This window comes from Siphateles boraxobius, unplaced genomic scaffold (genome assembly GCF_051911475.1).
Source record: "Siphateles boraxobius isolate OS27281-9 unplaced genomic scaffold, OSU_SipBor_1 19, whole genome shotgun sequence".
NCBI classification, from domain to species: Eukaryota; Metazoa; Chordata; class Actinopteri; order Cypriniformes; family Leuciscidae; genus Siphateles; species Siphateles boraxobius.
In genome coordinates, this window is record NW_027508799.1 from 30,576,803 (window position 1) to 30,602,886 (window position 26,084).

General features: G+C 39.8%; 2 protein-coding genes across 7 annotated transcripts in view; both read right to left on the minus strand.

Moving 5' to 3' along the window:
• wnt5b (wingless-type MMTV integration site family, member 5b) overlaps window positions 1–8,089 on the minus strand; it is a 74,966-nt gene extending 66,877 nt beyond the window's left edge. Inside the window, exon 1 of the mRNA XM_077234973.1 lies at window positions 7,297–8,089. The gene's annotated coding sequence lies outside the window, so the exon portion shown is untranslated. The remainder of the gene's footprint in view (window positions 1–7,296) is intronic.
• Window positions 8,090–12,444: 4,355 nt separating this feature from the next.
• The window catches only part of erc1b (ELKS/RAB6-interacting/CAST family member 1b), a 213,808-nt gene continuing 200,168 nt past the window's right edge, over window positions 12,445–26,084 (minus strand). For all 6 annotated transcript variants that reach the window (XM_077235008.1, XM_077235007.1, XM_077235006.1 and 3 more), the window contains one exon: window positions 12,445–18,566. In XM_077235008.1, the coding sequence (XP_077091123.1) occupies window positions 18,429–18,566 (138 nt within the window). In that variant the 3' untranslated portion in view covers window positions 12,445–18,428. The remainder of the gene's footprint in view (window positions 18,567–26,084) is intronic.

A 26,084-nucleotide genomic window follows, 5' to 3' on the forward strand; every position in this document is an offset into this window, starting at 1 on the left:
CTCACCTGGTTGCCTGTTGACGGCAACATTGCCCAGCGACATTGCCCAAAAAGTTGCCCTTTGTATCATCACCTTTAGAATTGGTTAAATATTTAAAAATAATTATTAATTATTATTAAACCATTATAACAATGCTCCATTGTGTTGTGTTCTGTCTAGGTTAAAGAGGACCTATTATGCCAGGCACCTGGGCAACTCCGGCCCTCAAGATCTACTTTCCTGCAGAGTTCAGCTTCAACCCTAAACAAACACACATGGACAAGCTAATCAAGGTCTTCAGCATTACTAGAATACAGCAGGCAGGTGAGTCTGATCAGAGTTGGAGTTAAACTCTCCAGGAAAGTGGATCTCGAGGGCTGGATTTGCCCAGCCCTGTAGTCTACTAGAATATGTTTTCATGTTTGAATGTTAAATTTTTTTTTTTTCAAATATTTGACTTTGTTGCAGCACCTCTCTTCCCAGTCTGTCAGTAACACTCTGTTTAGTTCCTGTCTCTGTGAAGCCCCTCCTTCAGAAAGGTGCAATGTGCTCCTTTGGTCAACTGCGTTGAGCGTGTTTAGGAAATATCACACCTCTTACCATAACCACAAATTTCAACACACTACTAACTAATTCAACCAGGCCTCATCCCTTTTTGGAGGGAAATTACTTGGACGGGGATTATTTTAATGTGTAATATTGTGACGTGTTCGTTCCCAGAAGAGAACGCAAGACTACAATGGAGGCGTTTCAGGGAGTTCAGAAACCGTGCGCTCTGATATAGAGAATAACTGCCTTTGAGTGACTGTGCTTTGTGATTTTTCTTGCTAAAACAAAAACATTATACACTAAAGCTAAAAATGTTAAAAGGGGGGGGGGGGGGGGGGGGACGACCCAGTATATACCCATTCGAGGACCCAGTATAGTTGCTACACTGAAAAAAGTAATTTCCTAACTTGAATTTTTGTCTTGTTTTAAGCTTTAACCTCAAAAACAAGAAAACAAGACTAAGTATCTCATGCAATTTATCATCTGAAGTAATTATTTCTTGATTTAAGAATGTTTGGATGTAAGCGAGAAAAATATATTATCCAAAAAACCCTCTGGTGCACATCTCTTGTAAATATGTACATGTGAATACACAAACACACACAAACATTCAAACACGTACTTCGCTAATATCCAGATCACAGAGGAGACAGTAAACACTTAGGAGCCAGACTCTGGACCATAGCAAAGCTCAATTAAGGCATAAAATCAGGAGAAAGAGGCAGATCATCCATTCTTGCACCCTTCAACAAGTCCCAGAAACCCTGCTGCGCTCCAAACCCGTCCTGCTGCCCAGGCCACACTCAAACACTCACTATCAAGACAACCAATTTTGCACATCATTATCTAACAGCGAGGGGGAGAGATTCACATGCATGGATTTTATCTATTACAACACTTTGGATCTTGAGCAGGAATCCACAGGCCTTAAAGTGGTTAAAAAAACACACACACACACACACACACACACACACACACACACACACACACACACACACACACACACACACACACACACACACACACACACACACACACACACACACACACACACACACACACACACACACACACACACACACACACACACACACACACACACACAAATATGCACAAAACAGCAGTCTATATCTGTAAAATCTATTCTCTCTCATGAAAAACTATCTAAATAAGCAGTCTTTTTGCATAGCTGATTAATGTGCTGGAATATACCTGAATTATGCCGACGGGGAATCTTCTCTTCACACCCAGAGGTGAACACACACACTCACAAATTAACAGCTGGCTAGAAGTGTCTCATACAGCTGTGTTTACACTGGGTCGATGCCATGGTGCACTGACAATACATCCTAGTGGGGAGAAACATCATGTATTATTCCACCGGTAACATCCACAGCCACCGTTTCATGGGTGCATTGTGGTTGAGGAAAGATTTCAATATGCATACATAGTGGGAAGAAACTTTAAGGCCATATGAATACTCTACACTAGCAAACAAGCATGAATGCAAGCTTTTGTTTTCATGTTTTGTTGTACATACTTAACGTTACATTGCAGTGGACTCAAGGGGGCGATAAAGTTTCCTTCAAATGTCTGTGACATTAAACTGTGTGTTATTATTCAGCTAGCTATCTATAAACATGCTTAAGCTGACACTGCTTACGACAGCTTCTTTTGCACTTGATAAATGTCATGCTAAGTCCGCACCAACAATCGTGGCACTCTAATTTCAGCATTACTCATGCTGTGTCTGAGATGCGCGCAGCACTTCTGCTGATCATTGTCTGTGTCTGGACAGTACGTCAATACGCATGTGTGTGTGTGTGTGAGCGATAGATGCTGACGCACGTCAAAATACACGGTACAGGTGATGAAGGTAAACAACACACAGTCAGACAAGCCCGTTCACACTCAGACATGATGTCGATACGCTGTGCCCTTCAACGGGAGAAAGGCAAGAGGCCAAAACGTGAGCATCTCACAGCCTGAATGTCTCTAATCGATGAACGCAGCCTGCTGTTCTCAAGGCGGTGTTGAAATAGTGGCATGTTTTTAAGAGTGCACACCTGGTGTTGGGGCTTCTTGTGAGCATCTGAACAAATAACACTGGCTCTGACATGATTACAAGCTAGGAAACATCTCCAGCCAGAAGCCCATAATCTCTGGCGAAAAATAACTGCAGTGCAATGCAGAACTGTTATATAGTTGCTCAGCAAGTCAAGATTATAGTTTACGCTGCATTATAAGTCTGGGATAGCTGGGAAAATGATGATCCCATAACCTCATATTCACAATGTCTGACCTATGGTCAGGCCCATCAAGAGTCTGCATGAACTTTGCAGAATTGGCATTTTACACGCCCCATGTGTAGTTGTTTTTTAAATGTTTTGGCTAGTTTACGATTGTAGCTATGAATGAGATGAGAATGCTTTTCTATCTTCTCCATTTAACACATTTGACCATGTTTATATATATATATATATATATATATATATATATATATATATATATATATAATACAAAATAAATGTCAAATTATTTCGGGGCCATTGCATCTGTTTGCTATAGGATTTAAGCAATTTTAATCAAAAAAAAAAAAGACTAGCTCTGCCACTGTGTTTGATCTCTAATGTGGATGAAAGGGTCATATGCACACATCAACGCTAGACACATCAGGCTCGAGCCAGACAGTAGGCACTTCTACACGTTTATCAGTCCCTAAATCAGTCAAAGAAAAGCTTACATGATAGAGTCAGAGGCCAGCACAAGTGCTTGTGAGCAGGGGGTGGTAATATTTGCACTTAAAAGACAGAGGCCTAACCTCTCAAAGGACTGCAGGGCCTGCCGGGGAGTATTGTCACACTTTTGAGAGGCATCTGGTTCATGGTGATCAGGAACAACAAAGAACAACCTCACAGATCGCGTTTGATTCCTAGTACATGATGTTAGATTGCATGAAGGTTTGTGTGTATGCATTTTCCTGAAAGCCAGAGAAAGAAAGGTAAGTGATAGGAGAAAGAGAAAAACAGACAGAGAGCCAAAGAGTGTGTGTGCTGCGGATGATGGGGGATGTGTGTGTGTGTGTGAAGCGCGTGCTCAGGCAAGAGAGGCAGGTTGGCTTGTGCAGGTGGGCTGTTGACGGTTTTATCTCTCTGAATCAGCTTTTGAGAGGTTTCCCAGAGCTTTGGCCACAGAAACACGACTGGTGTCTGCAGCTTCTCATTCCACCACAGAACTCAAACATTTCATTAAATGAATCAATGTCTTAATCAACCCAGCCCCCGTCACATTCCAAATACCACAGAAAAACAGATAGACACATAAAAAGGGGAAAACCCTTGAGGAACGAAGCTAAAAACATCTGAAAACTAAACAGCAAGCTCTTGATCAGATATCCGACCCTTTTTCCCTTCAAAAACGAGGCTTTAGGCTATGAGATCAAAGAAAACAGCCGCAAACTCTTTTAAAACTAATTCAGAAAAGGAAAACCTCAACAAACGCACTTCCATACACATCCTCAGATGTTTACTTCACTGTGGATAACACATTTTCAGATTCATGCTGATTCAAATCACCACGTCGCTGCAGAAAAAATGGGAATAATCAAATACAAGACGGATGCCCGTCTGCTCTTACACGAACCGCCCTGCTCAAAAAGAAGGAGCATTAAAAGAAATACTAGTCACGAAACGACAAATTAAAGTACAGACTCCATGGACCCTCTTAACCTCAGAGAGCGGTCAGCTAGAGGAAAGAAGTGCATGTGTAAGAATGACCGTTTTTAAGTATCGATAAGGACTTGCATACAGCACATCTGGCCAGTACGTTTAACACAGGACCGGCATATCAATTAAACCTGCACAAATACAGTCTCTGGCAGGGAGAAAAGGTAAAACACAAATCCATGAAATATATAGGGGAATGAAACCCGCAGCCAGCGTTTATACACACAACAGGAGATATTGCTTCCCACTGTCTGTTCTTCAGTTGGAGCTGATAAAAGAGAGCCTCAGAGTACTTCTAAATCTTCACATGTTTGGTTAAACGACACCTGTTTATATTTTTGCGGTTAGAAACTATTTTGGCCCAGCAGACAAGAATCTTCTTATCATTCCAGAGGCACTGAAAAGGTAGCTTTACATTACACAAACACAAACTGTGGAGAGAGCAAGACAAGAAATATCCATAATAATCAAACAAAACAGAAGCACGCAACGTTTGCATAATGTTTGCTAACCTTTCAAAACATCTCAGAAAAGGAACGGATTTCTATTTTCCAACACATTAAGACCTAAATAATAATTCACAGTTTGGAATCCATGAGAATCTCACAGGATATAAAATAATAATTTAGGGTTAAAAATGTCAAGTATTGTAGTAAAAGCTATTTTTATGGAGAATTACTTTAGCAAAAAAAAAAAAAGGAAAAAAAAAGAAAAGTTAATTAAGTTAATATAATTTTGTTACAGATAGTTATTGCTTGATAATCTTCAATCAATGTGAATGCCTTTGACAGTTTGCATGCAAAACATCTCAATGAAAAAGTCATGTAAAAAAAAACTTTGAGATGAAGATATATTAGCAAGTGTCCTTTCCAGGATTCAAACAAAAGACGTAGCTTTCTCGAGATGTTGAAATAACTAGTTTACAAAGAAACTATAGGCCTATATATATATATATATATAGGCCTATTATACAATATATCAATATATTTTCAATCATAGTTAGAAAACCATCTTAAAGTCGTTTCACACAAAACACTAAAGGCTACTATGTGATATATTTCTTTAAGGGATAGTTCACCCCAAAATGAAAATTCTGTCATCATTTACTAGCTCTGAAGTTTTTCCAAACCTGTATGATTTTCTTTCTTCTGCTGAACACAAAAGAAGATATTTTGAAGAATGTTGGTATAACCAAATAGTTGATGGGCCCCATTGACTTCCATAGTAGGTAAAAAAAAAATACTATGGAAGTCAATGGGGCCCACATTCTTCAAAATATCTTCTTTTGTGTTCAACAGAAGAAAGACACTCATACAGGTTTGGAAAAACTTGAGGGTGAGTAAATGAAATGATGACAGAATTTTCATTTTTGGGTGAACTATCCCTTCAAGTGTAAATATATAATAACACGATAAATAATGATTTCGTCGCTATCCAGTACTGATCTTAACGGCAAGCGCTCGAGCAGCGTACTGTTGCTATGGTTATCTCCTCATGGTGAACAACTTCCTTTCGCGAGCCTACACAATTGCGCTGCCACTAATTTGTAATCTAATTTCTGGAGTTACTCAACGTTTGAAAACACGGTTAAATTGCACAAATATGTAACAACAGCTGCTGTAAAAGAATAGACACTTTAAAAATCCTGGCTTCAAGAATCAACCCCCATTATTTTGTTCCTGGTGCATTTCAAATGCACGAGATTTTTTTTTTTTAATTGACAAACTACAGATGGCTTATTTAAAAGCTGCACCAAAAGTCAGCAACTGTCAATCATTTTTCAGCTTCAACACATTACATGAAGTAGCCTATTTTCGCAAGGAAGTCCCAGCACGATCCAGATAATCCATTTAATTTCAAACATTTGACCTCAATTCGAAAGATGTGCCCCAAACTTAGACTAAAGACCGGTAAGTGACTCAGATTATTTTAGTATCCCAGTCTAAAATTAAATGTGAAAAAGTGAGTCGTTTAAAACATTTGGCCTTTATAAAATTAACAGGATATTAGTATTTAAACGCTCGCTAGCCTAAATAAGACTCTTTAGGTGAGAACGGGGAGTGATGAAAACATTTGTTATTTATTTATGTAGCCTATATTTTGAATCTGCGTCTCTCCAACTTTATATAGCTAGCTAGTATTTCCATATTTGTCTGTTATATATTTATGTAGTTCATAAATCTACAATTTACGTAAATTAGCCTATGCCAAGCACAAAGAGTGCGTAGGGATGCAAGCCTACAAACACGGTTGTAGAAAACATGCACATTATGCGCGTGAATGTAGCCTATGTGGTAATTTACTTGCTCAAAATAATACTAAAATAATTTCACTTCAGCTCCATGTTATTTTTATCCAAATGGTCGACAAACAGGAAACATTTATTTTGCAGGCAAAACTGCAATTAAAAATGGATAACAATAAAACATAATCGTGAGAGTGTTAGTGAATTGCACGGCTGTGTCAAACGCAGGCCTACACACGGTCCCATTATGTGCAAAGTGTTAAAACACTCCCTGTCTGCTCAATATTTCCATTTTTTAAAATTATTTAAAAAAAATGTAGCCTATGAAAGCGTCTGTGGGTGTCAAATAAGAGATCCTACTGATTCAGATAATATGCTACTCGTTTTGTCATTTAATATCCTTCAGGATAAACGCAAATCAAATGTTAAACGAGAATAGAATTTGTGTTATTTTTACCCCAGTAAACCTGTTACATTTGCACAAAGAGTCCTACAACTAGCAGTGTGACCTCAGGAAGGTGACAGTGATTTTCCTCCTGTAACTAATTTCTGTAATTGCTCGAACCGATGGTGCAGCAGCTCACCCCTCTCTCTCTCTATCATGCCTTAAGCAAAAACATACTTTTGCAGGAACCTTGAGATGAATCGGGTTTATGAAGCCTGTACGTTTCGCTGGCCGGCACAAGCCTTTCTCAAGGCATGTTCTGAAACAACCAAACGCTCCAGGCAACATCAACAAACGTCCTTTCCAAACAATGTATACTACATCTTTTAGGTTTGATAGTAACTAGAGCTTACTTGTTTGCAGATTTCGATCTATCCGTTCAGTGTAGGTCTCCAAAAGTTCCTGCAAAGTTCCAGAGTTGAAGTCTTGACAGCTGAACTTGGTCTTCTGCTCTCCGTTGTGTTCTTTTGAAGCGCTTACAAAGTAGTTGCTTTTGAAAACATAAAACAATTCCACCTCCGATCAATTCAACTCGAGTTTCCAGTGTTTTTCTCTCTTTCATTCACTTAAAACAAAAACATAGCTACTCCAAAACACGGCGCTGTCCATTGCAAAAAAAAAAAAAAAAAGTTCCGCGAAATTGACTCGATTTAATTTTTTCAAACTTTTGATACACTCACCGGCAACAGTGCATTACGACGTCACGCAACAGGTGTCAATTTAACATTCGATAGTTTGACAAGAGAGCAAACAAAGCGCTGCGCGTGCGGTGCGCAACAGGAGCGACTAAAGCCTTTTCCTCCTTATTAAAGAAATTAGCAGACAAAAGCAGTCTGGAGTCATTCAGTCCACCTCACAGAGCTCATGCATTCACAACTTTTGCGCTTAAAACTTCAGTTCTGCATTAAATCCCCCTTTTGCGCAGGAAATACGGAAACCTTTTCAAACTTTCCCCCTCTTTTCTTTCCAGATGCTGTTCGGGCTCTTAAACCCAAACCTAAAGCAGACGACGAAGAAACTCCAGCGACTGCTTCAGTCCGCGGGCAGGGGGGTGAAAGAGTGAGTTTTGACTAGTTTGCGCTTTGCCTCCTCATGGGCCTGCCCTCCCCATCTCTCCAGCTTCGACACAGAGGAGGGAGAGAAACCACAGTCCTCACACAGCGCCTTGCCATTCGAAGAACACTCGGAACAGCGTCCCGACCACTGCTCCTATTAGTCAGACAATAAAGTTGTAGTAATTAGTTTTTATAAGAGACATGATCTTTATTGTGGCAGGCCTAGGTATACTTTGGGAAACCTATTTAAAACTTTTCAAGAGTTTTGATATACTCATTTACAATGTTTCACTTTCTATAAAACATTTCATAAATATATTTACATATATACATAAATTAGTGCTGTCAAATCAATTAATCAGACTAATTGCATCTAACATTACACATTTGTTTATATAACGCACATATACACACAGTATGCTATATATATATATATATATATATATAAACAGTAAATAAGCTCACACACGCGCACACACACACAGTATATGTACATATATATATATACACACACACACAAACATTAAATAAACAAACTTTTATGTTAGATGCGATTAATCGTGATAAATCGATTTGAAAGCACTAACATGATAGTAAATATATTTAAAATATAAAAGTATTTTTTACCTACAATCTTGATGTAAAAGAAAAGTAGTTTTAGGTTAAATATATAATTTTAGGAGAATAGTAACATTTGTTTAAAACAGTTTGTCACATTTTACATCTACCCATAATGTATAAAATGGAATAATACGTATATAAGCATGACACAATAATATGCAACGTTTGTATCGTTTAACAACGCGGTTTTGAATAACAGTGCGCTGTAATTTGAATCTGATCATTTTCATGCTGCACACAGATTGCATAAACACAACAATCATACTTTTGGCTCTGGGCTCCATATGGAGCGACTGAACCAACGGTAGATGACAATGGAGGACAAACACGCAGGAGAGGCGTCTCGGGTTTCCACATGTGAAGGCATTGCTTTAACGAGCGTGGAGGGGCCGGCGGGTCAGACCCAACTCCATTCCTCCAGAACACACACTCCTGAGTCACGGCGCACATATGGACCTGATCTACCGCTGCGTGCCCACCTCTAACATCTGGAGCTTTCTGCTGGCAATGAGTGTGAAAGATTCTGACAAAAGTATCGATAACATCTCAATCTGCTGAGCCCTTTTCCCATCCCAATTGTTGTAACAACATTGAGGGATGAAGGTCTTATAAGGGACCTTCTAAAGTTTCATTTCGAACCGGTCTCTCAGTGGAAATGGTGAGCTGACTGACACGGCGATTGTCATGGGAATACGAGGCATTTGAACCCTCTCCCTCTCGTCTGCCATGGCAGATCAAATGTATGCAAAGTGTAAGCATGTCGAAACGGCCACGATAGAGACGAGCTAAAAACATGATGCAGCTTTTATCTGACAAACATCCCAGGACCCGATCACTCCTGTACATAATCAAACCCAGCTCCTGTCCTCAGGCTCGGACTCGGTTCCAAAACCCTTCTCAGAATTGCTCCATTCATTACCTATATCTAAAATGAGTGCAAGCTTGTCTTCTTCACTGAAATAAAGCCATTTCAGCAGTTTCCCAGAGCGCGTCTCGACATTGTTCGGTTTCTCAGCAGTTGGATCGGGACAGAGACACATTCTTTTGAGCTGCTGTTTCATCCAGGGCTGTTTTTGAAGCTCCAGGTAAGATCATCCTCTAGAAACCTGTCAGAGCTTGTAATGACTCTTACATGTCTGGTTCTTTGTACATGCGTGCGTGCGTGTGCACTTAATAATGGCCTTGTAATTAGTTGTTTAACTCTCAACAAGCCTGTTAATTTCAGCAAGATCACTTCTGATTTACAGTACAGGTAAAATCCCAGTGCAGGTCGGTCTGTTTATCTTTTTTTTTTTAAATATGTTTTCCCAAAAAAAAGACTCTCTGCATTCTGTTCAATCTATCATTAGTTCTGCTTGCTAAGGCAAGTATCACTGTAACTATTGCTCACACTAAAGGTTAGGGATTTCAACAAACTGCCAACCTTATATGAAAGTTTAGGCCGTAACTCATCCAGCACCGACATGAATGACACCTCAAATCGAGCGTTTGAAGAAGAGAAGTGTGCTGATACTTAAGATTTAAAAAAAAGCATAATTGTTTAAAGGGAGGAAGATGATTCATAACCAGGGTCCAAACTATCATAGAGAAATGAAGACCACCATTGTGCATTGTTTCAGTGAGTTTTGCACGGGTAAAAAAACACTCTCGCATATCTCTCTCATAACCTTCCCCTATGCGCTGTCACGTAGTTAGCGCACATCTATATGCGCTAAAGCAAACTTTGCTTATGATAATGCCATTTCCAAGTAATACGGTCAAATTGTCGAGTGCGACTCACCACAGAACCCAGACAATGCACCACATTCATGTAAGTGACGGGTCTGTTTTCTTTATGACCTTCATGAAGTCAAGTGATGTGAAAAAACAGGCTTTTTTCCATGTTTCTCTATCCTATAGACACGCCGTTTATTTTAGGCGCTTGCTGTTCCTTTTTCACTCTCTCCGCTTTCTTTTTGCAATCAGTGTGCATTTGGCCACTACGGCTGAAACCACATCATTTCCACACCCACACACGGACCTCTTATCCTCTGTGCCTCTCTGTAAAAACATATGCAGAAGTATTTCTATATATACATGCACTTTAAACAGAAAGAGAGCTCTACAGGCCACTCTTGTTTGGATATAGGGCTTTATGGGATAGAGATGGTTGTTGGCTGGTGTGCTTATCCAGGAGTAGCAGCGTGATGATTCAAGACTCCCTCGTTCCTGAGGTGCACCAACTCTCACTGCATCACAATCAGGGTCACACAACATTTAGAATGGGCTTGCCTTTAATTCATGAGTGTCAATATAAATTGGTCAAATCTATAGGAAGTTGAATTGGAATCTTTCCATGTATCCATCCATCCATCTGTCTATCTATCTATCTATCTATCTATCTATCTATCTATCTATCTATCTATCTATCTATCTATCGCTCTTTTCATATCAATCCATCCATTTTTTATCAGGCTTTAAAAACTTATTGAAAAACTTTCAAACAGGCTATTAATTATACTTGCTGACATTCAATTCAAATAGCAATTTGCATCCCGTTTGCTTGCTTAATTCAAATTCAATTCAAAATATGGGACCGAATTGCAATTTAAAAGGCACACTTAATTCAACTCTGAATGCCACAACTCTGTCCAGAATATGCTTACTTCCCTACTATGCAGTTGCAGTATGGATGTAGCCTGTCTGGAAATGTATTTATAATACACACCTGCATACCTTGTACTTCATTAATGGTTGAGAAGTTAATTCTTCATGGAACAGCACATACTCTGAAAGTATGAATCCGGGCACAGCTCCTGTGATTTCTGGACCAGGCTCAGTACATAAGTAAGGCCTTCCCAGGGGGAAATTCCCTTGAAATTGGCACATTTAAATGGTGGCTTAAATAGTGGTCATATTCTTCTCATTGCCTGTTGTTTAGCCAGTGAATTTCCCTAAAGCGATGGGATCTTTCCCGACTCTACATGCTCTAGTCGCTACTTGATGTATACTGCATGCAAGTTGTATATCGTAAAATGAGGAGTGTAAACTCGAACAGGAACTCTGCTGGGTGGCCTAAGTGCTGATGTGTAATCGGCAATAAATCCAGTCCTTGGGGGGTCTGTACAAAAAGCTGGAGGAGGAAACCAAGACATCTCAACGGGCCATCTGTGTTCCTTTTTTGTGGGTTGAGGCATTGGTATCAAACAAGTTTCTTTCTGTCTGGAGAGACACTCGGGAGGCTCCCGCTGAACACTGGAGATGCCACTGCAACAATACAGTTTACACAGATGACTCTTATGGGTTGACTCAGAGTAATTATAGAACACATTAGCTCTGATCCACAACCTAGTGAGCGATCCTGCTGTTTACTGTCTACATAAGCAGCCACTCTTTGAAGCAGCATCCTAACTGAAATTGAACGTCATAATATGACTCAATTGGAAAGCTCTAAAAGAGCCACCAAACATGACTCAATTGATTCCAAAAACATGTTGCTATTTATAAGCATAAAACACATGGTTAACAAGGTCAATTTTCAACTAGAGTGAAATATTTGTATGGATACTAGCTGGTATTGAATGGCATTCAATAATCAACAGATTTCATAATCAACAGGCATTCTGGGAAAATCTTTACCACTTAAGATACATGGGATTCTACATTAGAATATGAAGGCAGCATTCATTTTACCTTTTGAATCAACCGGCCTCCATTGGAGCATCTATAAAACACAGTCTAGGTAGGCAGCTTACTAAGTTTGGAACAGAGAAGAATGACAAATTGTAGAATATGAATGAATAACAGAGCATCGTAATTGACAGAAAAGACCAAAACACAATAAAGGACTGAATGATAGAGTTTATATATATACAAAAGGCAAAAGCTGAATACAATACGCCTTTTTGCTATTTTTCATTTTCTTTTTACAGAAATCTTTTCATCTTTCCACACAGACGTAAGGCAGTATTTTTTGTGAATGTGAAAAAAAAAAGACATGAAAGATGACCAGCATTGGGTTAAAGTTGACATGTTTCCATTTATTTTTCTTCATTAAATTAAAGGGGAAAGGGCGAGAATCCTCCTTGACAGTGTTTCAGTGTACTGCGTAGAAAAAGAGCATGAATCATTAGAAAAGACAGACCTTTACTGTGACAGAAGGCAGGGTTGCTGGAGCCAAGACAACATGATGTGAATGGGGTGATATTGAGGTCTGACACTCTCTTAGGACAAAATCCAGAGGAAAAAAGAAGATACCACATTAAGCACCAACTTCAAGCTTTACATATTCTCTTATATAGGCACACAGAACTTTTGTAACAGTCTAAAAAATGGCTGTTACCACACTGAATTGAAATGAAGATTAGGTCCTTGTGAATAATTCTGCTTCATTCAACTCTATTATACACTTAATAAAGGCGTCTGTTCTGGTGTCTCATCTAGCTGGAGTTGGTTTCGGTTTGACCTCTTATTGTGTCAATTAAGGTTTAAAGGTTTAAATAGAAAGCAAACATGATATAAACAGTAAAAGGTCACGTGACCTGGCTTTGGTTGCTGATGAACGACAGGCAAGTTATTATTTGTGGCACTTTCTAGAGCTGACTAGCTTCGTTTGGCACCGAATTCGCTTAGATGGAGAACGGAAAGTCAGACATAAACTTGCCAAATCCTTCAGTGGATGTTTTATGTGGTTTCATGCTTTAAACAGTCTCAGTCCATCAAACTAAGTGGAGGGAAGTAATGCATGAAAAATGTGGACGTGTTGACGGACGGTTTGGGTAAATAATGACAATTCAAGAAGAGTTAATAAGTAAACAATTTAATAAGCAATATACTTAGGAGGCCATAAAAATTCTGAGTGTTTACGCGTGCAATAAATGACTACGAACGACAAATGAGGATTTGTGACGAGTGATGCTGATCATCTGACCAAAAAGGTCAACGCAACATGCTTATTATCTCCTGAAAACGCATAAACGATGCTAAACCTAAAATAACACTGACTTTCCAGCAACCCAGAGTGCTATTAGGATCACAGTTCTCAAGCAAAGGTCTTGGCATCTCTCAGTCCCCTCGAAACACGGTCACGGATGTTTCTCCAGCCTTCGAGAACAGACATACATGTTTTCTAATATAAACACGCTGCAGTTTTCAACATTGCAATCACGCACATTATCAAGAACTGCAAAACAAAAACAAACAATCCCAAAGGGAAAAGAATAACAGCTGTAAGGTGAGTTGGAATCAAAACCCAGCGAGATGCGGAGAAGATAGCAACAGTACATCATCAACCACATGGTAACAATTTTGAAAATCTTTGTTAACAGCTTTGATTTGACACTTAGAAAGGCTTCTTCTTTAATTTTCATTTCAAGACAAATGTTAATGTTTCTAGATCCTTCTTTTTCTTTTTAAAGGCAGACAGCCATTTTGTTCAGAAGGATGTGTTCTCTTCCCCAGACGCTTGTGTAAATTGTTCAGCCATTAACATATATAAATATAGATTTCTGTATGTGTGAAGACGTCTCTAGCAGTGTTCTCACAGTTGTGTCAAGGTATTTGTCTTTAGTAACAAATAAAATAGGATTATAGCATCTGTATGACAAAACTCAGGAGGCCAGGGTGCGCAGCACTACTAATTAATGCTAAGAATTATGGGACATAGAGAGACAAAAAAAAAGGATTTAAGTAGACATTGTGATAAATGTCTCTGTCATAGGACAAAATAGGGTTGAGTAAAAATCTAGACAGCAAAATGTGAGACTGGAAAATATACGCATTAGAAGTCGGGCCCTCACTGGCCGTCCCACGCTTGCTCTTTCTCTCTCACCCTCCACAGACATGCCTCGCTGACTTTAATGAGGATGAAAAACGCTCATACTAGAACATGAAGCAAAACCTCATGCTCATTCACACTCGTGGCTGAACACAGTTTCAAGCCAGGTAGATGTAAAAAGCCAAACGCTATGGAAAGTCAGCTGACCACATCCTATGAGCTGCTCCGCTATAAATTAACGGGATTGGTGTGCGAAAAAAATTTTAACCGTTAAAATGAAACGTACATTATCACGGTCACAAAATACATATAATAGCCTTCTATGAAGCCTGTATAGTTATATAAAGTGATTATATAGAGTGAATTCAGGTATATAGTGCTACAATACATGCATTATACAAACTGAATAGGGCTATTTTCTAACAATTCAGCTTATATAATGCATTATAAAAGAATTCTTAAAACATTCATAATAGAACTTAACAGTTTAATGTACTTATGAATAATTACGACTATAGTTTTAATGCACTATAATACTTATCTAATGGTTACACCTTAAAATAAAAAGCATTAACATGATAAATACAAAATTTCATGTGTTGTTTAATAATGCGTTTCAGTCTTTAAAGGTGTAAACACGATTACGCAAGTTTTATAATGTATAAAACTGTTATAATTACGCAGTGTTATAAGGTATTATGAATACACTAGCATTCAAAATACTGTGATATATACAGGCTTCATATAAAGTGCTACAGCTTTGGTGATTCGCTAGAGCAGAGAACGCTGGTGTAGATCTCTTTAATTCTTCAAAAACACACAGAGGAATCACTGAGACAGGGAAGCCTCCGAACATACGGAGCGATCCGAAGCCTGCAGGGAATTTCCATGCTCTTCTGTGTGATTAGGTCTGCCTATAACCAGCAATCACACAAATAGCAGAGCTCCAGAGAGACACTCACTCAACACACAATAACACCCTCTGAAAAAGCGCCGGGTCATTCTTTCTCTGATCTGATCCCGGTTATCACAGCGCTCCTTCTTTTTGTTTTCTTAGTGAATTCTCCGGAGTGCTCTAAGCTGAGAGGCGGTAAGAGGCCAGCTCCTGTACCGAAGGACATAAATCGCCAGAGCGTCTCTGTGATAGTGAGTGTGTGCGCGAAGGGTCAGTGTTTAGTCTAAGCGGGGAGATTCAGCCACGGTGCAGATAACTGAGCCCCATGTTTTAGAGACCCACGGGTGACGGCCAAAACTGTGTTTGTGTGTGAATGAGATAGCAGACGGAAAGAAAGCGACAGAGATGAAAAACAGGATGGGCCTCATCCATCAGCTGTTTCATTTTAAAAGCCCAACAGAGCTGCTCATCACATTCATGTCCTCATAAGGAAGTCCATCAGTGGTAATTAAGAGCATTAAACCATAAAATACTTTATAAAGATGCATTGTATATGACTGCAATAAGATCTACGGAGCCAAGGGTGAGAATGGCACGCAAACGGGCGTTTTCTTGGCATTGCCCACATAAGTGTGGGAATATGATGTTAAAGTGGCCCCATATACTCATAAATTTAGCTTGGTTTATTTATAAATACATTTGGGTGGATCTCACGAAGCCGGTCAGGTTATTAAAATTAAAATTAAATATTGTTTATGAAAACAAATTGTTTCAAGAATATTTCAAAAATTCTCAACTGTAATGTGACAAAAAAATACTTAAATTGTAAAATGCTTACACGAATTTAGTATTTGTTTTACTGATTTTAATTTATGCTAATTGAAATAAAATATTGAATATTCATTGAATTAATGTTTTTTTAACTGTAATGCCGTACTTTTTGTAATCAGAATCTCATGAGAAAAAACATTGAGAATTACAATATCAAAAACAGTAATAATAATAATAAAACAATGCAAATGCCTCGAGAATTTTACGGAAAATGTTTTTGTCATGAAAATAATGTTGCAAAACATTTTCCTAATGATTTTGGGGTAACATATGGCCTATTTAATAGGTTTTCATGAGATCACCCAACTACTCTTTTAATCTAAATCACTAAAAGAGACAAACAAGCATGACTCTCTGGAGGACATTTGTGTACTAATTCTATGTGACTCACAGAATGACTCGGAGGTCAATCAAATCTGGCCCAAATTCACGTCTGTTTGCTGGTGAGAATGGGCATGAGGAGAGGTGGTGTGGTGATATGGGAGCGTGTGGGAGAGAGATGATTATATTCGCTGTGATCTCGTGCTGTTTGTCTTGTCTGTCGAGCTTATCGTGCGGAGAGGAGTATGACTAACACAGCACAGCAGGTCAGAGCCATAAACTACACACAGGCATGAATGAGGGAGGGATGAGGAGATATAGAGAGAGAGGAGCAGAGGGCATGTTACGCCCAGTGTCATCCACAGGGGCAGCGGGAGGGGAAGTTGACTCTGGACTTTAAAGCATCGTCCGATCTGCACGATGAGGCAACCACGGTTATCACGAGTTGAACGAGGTTGCGTCTTATCACTCCTGTGGTCGGTCCAGAGATGGACACCCAATGACAACGGATATAGACCCATATAACCATAAAGTGAAAAAGGATACACCTGCCGGCTGTGCTAACAGAGGCGCCCGGGTCTGAGGATGATCATATGAAGCCAAGCAAAGAGAGAGAGAGGAGCATGATGGTACATGCAAGATGCTTGGGATCAAAGCTTGATGTTATCTCTGATGGGGTGATCACAAAGCAACCGCAAAAAACAAGTTGCATCTGTTTTAAAAAAGAGAGAGTAAAGAAGTTATCTAAACAAATACTCTCATTTGACCCCATCCATAAAAAAAGAACTAAAAAAAAAAAAGAACAACCCTGTAGTCTCCAACTCAAGAGCGAGCAAACTGAGAAACTACTGCCAGTCTTCATCCCAGTGTGAGACCACATAGTTTTCAGAGTATGGAATGAGTGATAGGTGCCTATTTTCCTATTCCAGTGATGTGTGGCAGCTGCTCTCTGATGATGAGGCACTTCTACGTCCACAACATCTGTGTCGGCAATACACCCACTGTTTTAACGCCCTCGGCATCAGAGAGCCGGCCACGGGAAAAAAAGAAAAACATAACCAAACCAAACCTGCCACATGCAAAGACAAATGTTAGCAGCAATAAACCTACAACTTCCAAGGCAAATAATTTTCTTCCTCTCACCTTTAACAGACACAAACCAGGGCTGTGGTTTCTTTAGCTGGTGACAGGTGCGTACGGGATAACATTACCCATATTGTCCGTTTCAAAAACTTTTATGAACGAGACTTTGGGAGAAAATCAGCCAGTAACCAAGTCAATAGTGAATTCCCAGATGGTGAGGGCTGCAGTAATCTAAACCCGCTACTGACTACGATAGTAAAAGTATGTTTAAGTCCTCACGGACTATCTGCTGGCACGACCGGAGCATTAACCAAGTTTTGAGTGAAACCAGATGGTTTGAAAGTGCAGGAGTTTTGCCCTGCGCGAATGACCCATAATTTAACGTTAGTAACACAGCATCTACAAAAAAGGGGGAATGGGAGAGGAGGAGGGGGTAAATTTCTTCAAAACGGTTTCAAAATCCTGCAGCTTTTAAGAGCAGTGGCAATAGTGTATATCAAGATAAGGAGACTATTTCCTGCCCCTCACAGAGAGAACCACCTCCTGCAGGACGCTTTTCAGAGACAGACTAAATAAGTGAACATGTCTTATAATACTGAGCTTCTCTGTTGCTCATTTCCTCCTTTCGGTTCCTTCTTTCCCGTGTTTACGTGAGTGTAAACAGGATTCTGAAGGTGCAGAGAGGATGAATGTGGTTGTAGGGGATGGCAGAAGGAAAGCCCACCATTCCCACACCCCAAAGCCAATCCAAGCGTGCACTTGACTTGTGTGCTGTCAGTCTCTCCCGTATGTGTCTGTCCTTTGAATTGTGCATGAGGGTGAGGGTGAGAGAGTTTGTGTTCTGGCATCCTGTGAAATGAAGTGAACAACAGAAGAAAGGGAAGGAGAAGTAGGAAGAGAGGAGGGGGCAGGACTGTGGTCCAGTCAGCAGGACTCCTCCAGAGCGTTGACCACCTGCTCCAGGATGTCCGGGCAGTGATCGGCGATCTGCTGCAGGACGGAGTTTGCGTATTCCTGCAGTTCGGCGCTCTCTCGTTCACACTGCTCCAGCTCAGATTCCAGCTGGGGAAACGGAGATAAAAAAATTACATTTTATAAATCTATCGTCATAAATCCTTCTGTTTTTTGGCTGTAAAATGACCAGGCACGGAGTTAAAGCAAAAAACTAAAGCAAGTGGTAGACTTTCCATTGGGACCAAATTTTCATTCTTACAATTCAACTGGAATCATACAATGTTTCATTTACTCAAAGCCAATTTTGGCGAATGTTAATTTTAGACTCCAATTTCAACATTTGTAAAATAATCAACAAAATAAATACTATAATATTCCTCATTCTGAAGTTTCAATTTCACACGTGTTAAGTGATTTTACCGCTTTGCATGAAGCCGAACACCCCTTACATCTTGACAAAATAGTAGCACTATTAGGTAACACTCAATTTTACATGTCATTGTTACACATGTTGCAAGTAGTAATATTATAATACAAATATAAATTATGCATAATTACATTCAATTAAACCTAAACCAACTCCTATTCCTTACTGTAACCATAGTAAATACATGTACTTTTATTATTATTACTCAGTACTTAAATGTTTAATTATTACACTATCACAGACACATTAAAACAAAGTGTAACCCACTATTATTGTTTAATATAACAAGACCAGTCTCAGTTTTCGACGTCTGATGAATAAGGCACAAACGGGAAGCAATTCGGGAGTTTCAAAGTCGTCATCTTATTGGTTGAATTCGTCAGGATTTCCGGGAGACGTGCGTGTCGCATTCTTTAACGTTCTGCCCGGAAAAAAAAGCTGTCATGGAACCCCCTCATGGAAGAAGAAAGCTACCATTGATGATAAGTGCTTATAAGGATAAACTAAACGCTGGATGTTCAAAATTATGTGTAGTTCACGGCGCCATTGTTGCAGTAAACTTGCACAACATTCTTGAATGAATAATTTATTAGATGCATGCTGGTCTGTTATCGTAAGGAAATCGATGTTACATTTCCACGCCCCTGAACATGACACGGAACCAAACGAACTATGATTGGTTGCTTTACATGTCTTTCAGACATCCTCTTGGGCAGTCCTTGGCCAATGAAAGCTGTGATGGAGTCCAGAACTTCTGCAGTCAGTCTGAAGATCTGGCTAAGTGAGACTACAATAAGATTGACATACAGTGATGTACCATCCAGCACACTGCTTCCACTCTCCTCCAGTGTTGAAAACTCAAAGGTAACAAGCGTCCAGAGAACTATTAAAAAGCCCAAAGAGAAAGGAGTCTAACGAATCAAACTGACAATGAGAAATGAGAAAGCTGTGGGGGTGATGCTGCAGACATGTGAGCTCATGAGGATCAAGACCCTAGTAAGAGGGTCCTTCTCTGTCTCTCTCGTCTAGCCCTTAAAACACTACTGAGAACAAATCACCTCACCCAGCACTTCTTTTTAAATCGTTATATAAAATTCAACACTTGGAATTGGAATTTGCCCGAAAGGTTTAATTTTCCGCTCATTAAAAGAAACTTAAACTAAAGAGAGGGATTTAACATTTTACAGCACCTCTGTCTAATGATAATCACAGGTGTGGTTATCTTTAATGCTCAAATCCTTTTTCCAAATGATTTCCGTAGAGGTTTGGCTAAGGGATGTGGAGAAATGAGAGAAGGGAAGGGGGATTCCTTAGTGCTGGCAGTGCCAAGCACGCCAGGAAATATGCCATGGCAGAAGCAGGTGCCTCTTAACTAACTAAAACACACACACGCACACGCACACGCACACGCACACACGCACACGCACACGCACACGCACACGCACACACACGCGCACACACACACACACACACACACACACACACACACACACACACACACACACACACACACACACACACACACACACACACACACACACACACACACACACACACACACACACACACACACACACAGGAAACAGATGCTAATGTGGCCAGCAGACTGTTTATTTTCATTCAAATTATTTAAAAGACAAAAATATACTCTCATCAAGAGGATTAATTATTCAAACAGTGTGAGACAAAGAGAGTAGGAAAAGATTAATAAAGGGCGCTGAAGCATGTGCGCAGATTATCAATTACCATAATCACTATTTTTGTCTTGTTTTCCAGTAAAAACATTTAAAAATCTTTAAAATAAGAACTGGAAAAGCAAAATTGCATAACACAATAAACCAGCATAGGATACTAAGATAATCTTTGTTTGATAATCGAGAATGTAATTGTTATGTTTATTTATCTTATCCCATTGGCAGGCCAAGGGAATCTGCAAACTTTTTCTGCATTTTCTGTACTGATTTTGGGGAAAAATCTGTGGACGTTTGTGCAATGGATTTAAATATGGTGATGTGTGTTATATGGATGAGTACTAGACATTTCCCGGTAGCGGAAAAAATAAATAATAAACATACATTCAAGGGGTGAGGTATGTGTATGAATGTAAAAATGAATGTAATTCAACATAAATTCTCTAAAATTACGTCTTCATATCTTATGCAATTTAGCTTCAAATAAAAGTTTTGATTTTTTATGACTGGAAAACAAGAAGATACTGCTTTATCTGTGAACCAGCTTCTGTTTCAGTTTTTGATGGAGAGCCCACTGAACCCAGACTGTCCCGGGTCCCCGTCCGTGGCCTCTGTTTGGCCCTATCTGGACAATCAGTGTTTCGTGGCTCTGTACTGCTTTTAAATTGCTTTTCGGATTTGAACACGAGCCACTGAACCAAAGCCCATAGAAAGTGGAATATTTCACAAAAACCCACAAAAGTATTTTCTTTGGCTCTCCTGGCCTATGAACGCCAACTTTAACAAGGTTAATGATAAAGACATCTGTAACAATAACTGGAAGTAATATTCATACATCATAAAATATGTTTCCCTTTCATGTGTGTTTTTGTGTAGGTTTGGATCGTGCAACTATTTCATAATTAATGAATCAAAACATGCCACGGTGGGTCACCGGGGGCAGGCGGGGCGATCCGTCAGACGAGTGTTTGCACAACTGTAGGGCTAACACACTGGGAACAAAAGTCCCGTCCCTTTACGAGCTAGTGCTAATGCTACGCTAGGTGCTTTCAGGCTTTCAGTGTTTGAAAAGGGAGATGACGGATATGCCAGCGAAAGTCTTTCCATCTCAGGGCCTCTGAGTGAGCGAAGGGGCTGGTCAAATCCTGGATTTCAGACCTGGCCAGGAATTAAGTAGGCATAATAATGCAAAACAGTGACACTTATGTCACAAAATGCTACGCAAGAAGGAAAAGGGCTACCTGAGAGGTCACAAAAGGAGACAAGACAAAGACGTAGATCAGAAACACACATATTGATGACCAAAGTAGATGAAAAGCTTATGATTAGTGGTCAACATATATCAATATCGATACCGATAGATCAGGGATGGCCATGTTCAATATAATGCAGATATATATGCGCTACTAATGACTGCAAATGTTGCACGTTTACTCAAAATGCACAGAATGTGGCACAAACGGCTAACGATGATCAAAAATTTACAGATTAATCGACATTGCCAATATATCACTACTATGCAAGTTCATAAAAAATGAACACATTCCTCAAGAAGCAGTATATTAAAAAATATCACATCCTAATAGAGCATTGAAAACGGCCAGGGTCAGGGGCGGGTTTAGGTGAGAGCTGCCCTGGCTCGATTTAACTTTTCATGATCTCGTCACCTGTGACGACACTCCTGGGATACTGGAGTCTGACACGTTGGCCAGGAGGAAAGTGAAGACGTGATGGAGACGAACGAGTGAGAGAGAGAGGAGGAGTGTATTGAGTCATGAGAGGAGGGTTAATGAGCCTAATCGGGGACTGATGTATGGGCCTGCGTGAGGGCGCTGCTTGGCAGAGTGCCGCTGCTGTAAGCCCCATTAAGCGTAGACAGTGGAGAACTGGAGGAGAGGCAAGGACTAACGCTGCCACACGTTCGGCCTGCTAGCAGCTAGGATAGAAGAATTGAGCGGGCAAGCTAAGGTCAGTGAAGACAATGCTGCTTTTAGGGTGCAGGCAATCAACGTTAACATTTAATTCACTGCGTTACTCCCACAGAAAGCTCAGTGGGAACACCTGTCATTCACAAAATTTTACACATCCCATGCGTGGTCATTTATTAAATATTTTGGCAAATTTGAGCTTTCAGCAACCAACAACAGTGCAGCACACACAGCTCGGATTATTAAAATTCATTTTACAGATTGTTTTTAAGTCGGCAGATAATGTCTAGTATAGATATACGATTAATCAAAATTAAAATTGAAATCGGGATATGGCGTAACGTGATAATCAAATCAAAAAGGTTGCGAGTTAATTAAATAAATACATACACAGCGTGTTTCAAGGATGAAGCACGGCACAGTTTTTTTTTGGTTTAGTAACAACAATAATAATAGTAGATTTTTTTAAATTAGAGTCACCCTCCCCCAAATCGTTTCTCATTCTCTTCCAGAGTAGCAGCTCTACACCTGGCTTGTGGTTGTTTTCCTGAATAGTATTTTATGCAGTGTTTACTCATAGTTTACATGCAACTACTTCGCCCATGTATAAACACTGTGCTGCTTGAAACAGCTTCGTATATAATAATTTAATATAATGGGAGCAATCTGTTGTCGCGTAGAGCTAAACATGCTGTGACTATGTTGCAGAGAAGGGATTCAATTATTTTGCTCAAAGTTCATAAATTACATTAATAGAGAATCAACATGTTATTTATATGGCGTAATTTAAGTAACATACAGTACTCATAACTTCCAAAACGTAAAATGGTTACATTAAAGACTGGAATAAACTTCACAACTTTTAACAATCTGAACTGATTTTAAAACATAATGGCATCATACATTTGCTGAACTTGTAAATGTTACAGAGAAAAACAGTGCATCATACATTAAACAACTGAGGTTCACACACTACTTTCACATCATCTGTAACACAACAAACTGATGGAGAAACATGCGCCATGTGGCTAGGAGATGCGCGAGAAATGAAAACAATATTTTTCTAAATACGTCTGAAGCTAAAACAAGATACACTATGTGATTTTCTATGTAGAATGTTAATGCATCTAATATTCAATTAATACCTGAACAAACTTTAGGTGCAACAGAGAGACATAAAGAAGAGAATAAGCTCCCCGGTGTGACAAAAGCATACAAGGACTGTCAATTCCTATTTTATGACTGTGTGCTTAGCAGAAATCGTCCAAAAACAGAGCTATAAAGATAACAGGAAAAAGGGAAAAAACTCATTATCGGTGCCCACGCCAGCCTTGACCTGAAAACGTAAGGGAAAAGTGAGAAGACGAGAGACAGAAAAGAGGGAACAGGCGAGAGAAGAGCGCATTATTATTTGTTATCGTTGCAGATCATTATCAGGTGTTATTGTGTGCGCATAGTCAGCCTCCTCTGCCTGTCTTGATAAACAACAGCTACATTAATGAGAGAAGAACAAACACAGCAGTGGACCATCACAGTCAAACAATGACAGTAGAGTCTGGACTGTACTGACTCAGAGTGGATGCGTTTCAACAAATGCTGTGCTGCACATTTACGCCTGGAGTGGCACATGGAGATCAAACGGCTGAACTCAAACCCTTCGAGCAAATCCGCTCTCATCACATCACCCTGGATGACACAGCCTCATCTCTGCAACATGTTTTCCTCCAGATCCTCCTATTTCGTGGGAATGTTAACTAGTCAGGTCTCAATGCTGAGGAAAAGATGGCAATCAGGAGGGTCCCAGGCCTTGGCTAGCACTGGAAACAATCTCCAATCAAAGAGAAAGAGAGAGTGTGAAGTAAAGGGGGATCTGGGGTTGGGGGAACTGACCTTCTGCTAAAGCAATCAAGACTTTCTTCAATAAATCTGCATAAAGAAAAACGCCATTAGCCTTTCCCCTAAATGTGACACGGCTACAGTATTTTGAGAGAAAACAATGACTCCTTTAGCAGGAAACGGCATTCTTTTATCACGGGACCATATTAAAAGGTCCTCATATTTTTCGAGGAGGAGGAGGGTAGCGACCCACTCCTCATTTTTAAGAAAATCCCCCCCAAAAAAACTTTGGTCCACCTTTCTCACTCAAAGCTCTTTTCTTGAAGGTTCTTCTCTCCAGGCCAAGCTTCAAATGCTCCCCTCTGGTGTTCTTCTGTTGGTTCTAGTGTGCTGTTACATCTGCCATCCCAACTCCTGGATGGAGCTTTTTATTCACTTATTTTTCCAACACCACACAGGAATGAGCTAGCTGAATTGTAGTCTCGGCCTCAGATGGCATGCCGCCCATTAACAATGCATACTGCACGTATTACTCAAATCTGATTGGCTTTACACAATTTCAAGAGTGCATTAGTCAACCTGGAAACAAACTCAAGATGTGGATGAACTAAAAACTGTATTTGCCAAAGGTAAACAGGCTAATAGCACCAAATAACTGAATAATTTTAGGGTGTGTTCATTTGTGTAGTTTGGTTCTCTTGGTTCTTCTGGTCCGGACCAAAAAAGAAAATTATTCTTTTAGTCCTGGTTCACTTAGCGTACGCTGTCATTTTAAAAACAAAGCTAAAGATATAAAACAAAAAAATAGCTTTTATGACAAATATTTTGTGACAGAACTTACAGAAAATTCAAAACAATGCTGTGAGCTGCGCAAAACGGGCTTGTTGTATACGCATTCATAGGATGGTATTTTTACCAGCTTAGAAGTGAGAGCTTAGAAAATGTGTAAAGGAGTCAATCCGGCGTCAGGAATTCCTCTGTTGCACACAAACAAATATCTGCTGCAAGGAGGCGCACTTCCAAAGCCTATACTGAACTGTAATGACGAGAAAAAACAGGCATTCTCGTGACATCACATCCTGTTTTTGGTGCATTTAGATATCTTTGGTCCATGTTGCGTTCATATTTCAGTCGAACAGCACCAGAGTTCATTTGGGAGCTGACCACTTGTATAATGTGCACCAGGGTTCGGATGGCGTTCACACTTATTCAAATGAACCAAATAACAGAGCAATCGCATCATTAGTTTCAATCAAACTAAACCTGCCAAGTGTGAGCACATCCTTAATCTTAGGAGCAAGTAAACTAGATATCCATACTACTTTGGATGAAAATAAATTCTGACCCATCAGTCAAACAATTTACTCATCAGTCAAACAGTCTCTACCCGTCTAACTGGATGGGCATAAACCGTCGTCCACCTTTGTCCCTCTTCCCTCTGCAGAGTGCAGACGCAGGTTTCTGAATGCAAAGGTTTTACGCTCCATCCTGGCTGCTATGGTCGGGTGGCTACACTACAAGGTCTTATCTTTGAAATCTGCTTCATTTTTGTTAGACTAAACCCTTCAGTAATCTCTATGCTCTCTTAACTCAAGCCTTATCCTTCCCTTGGCTCGTCCTGTTTCTTAGCAGACACACAAACATATCTCTAAAAATGGTCTCTTTGGATCGTGTTCAGCTCATGACGAGCTCTTTCCCCACTTCCTCCTCATTAGAGCAGCGCCTCTGCGGCTTTATAAGAGCA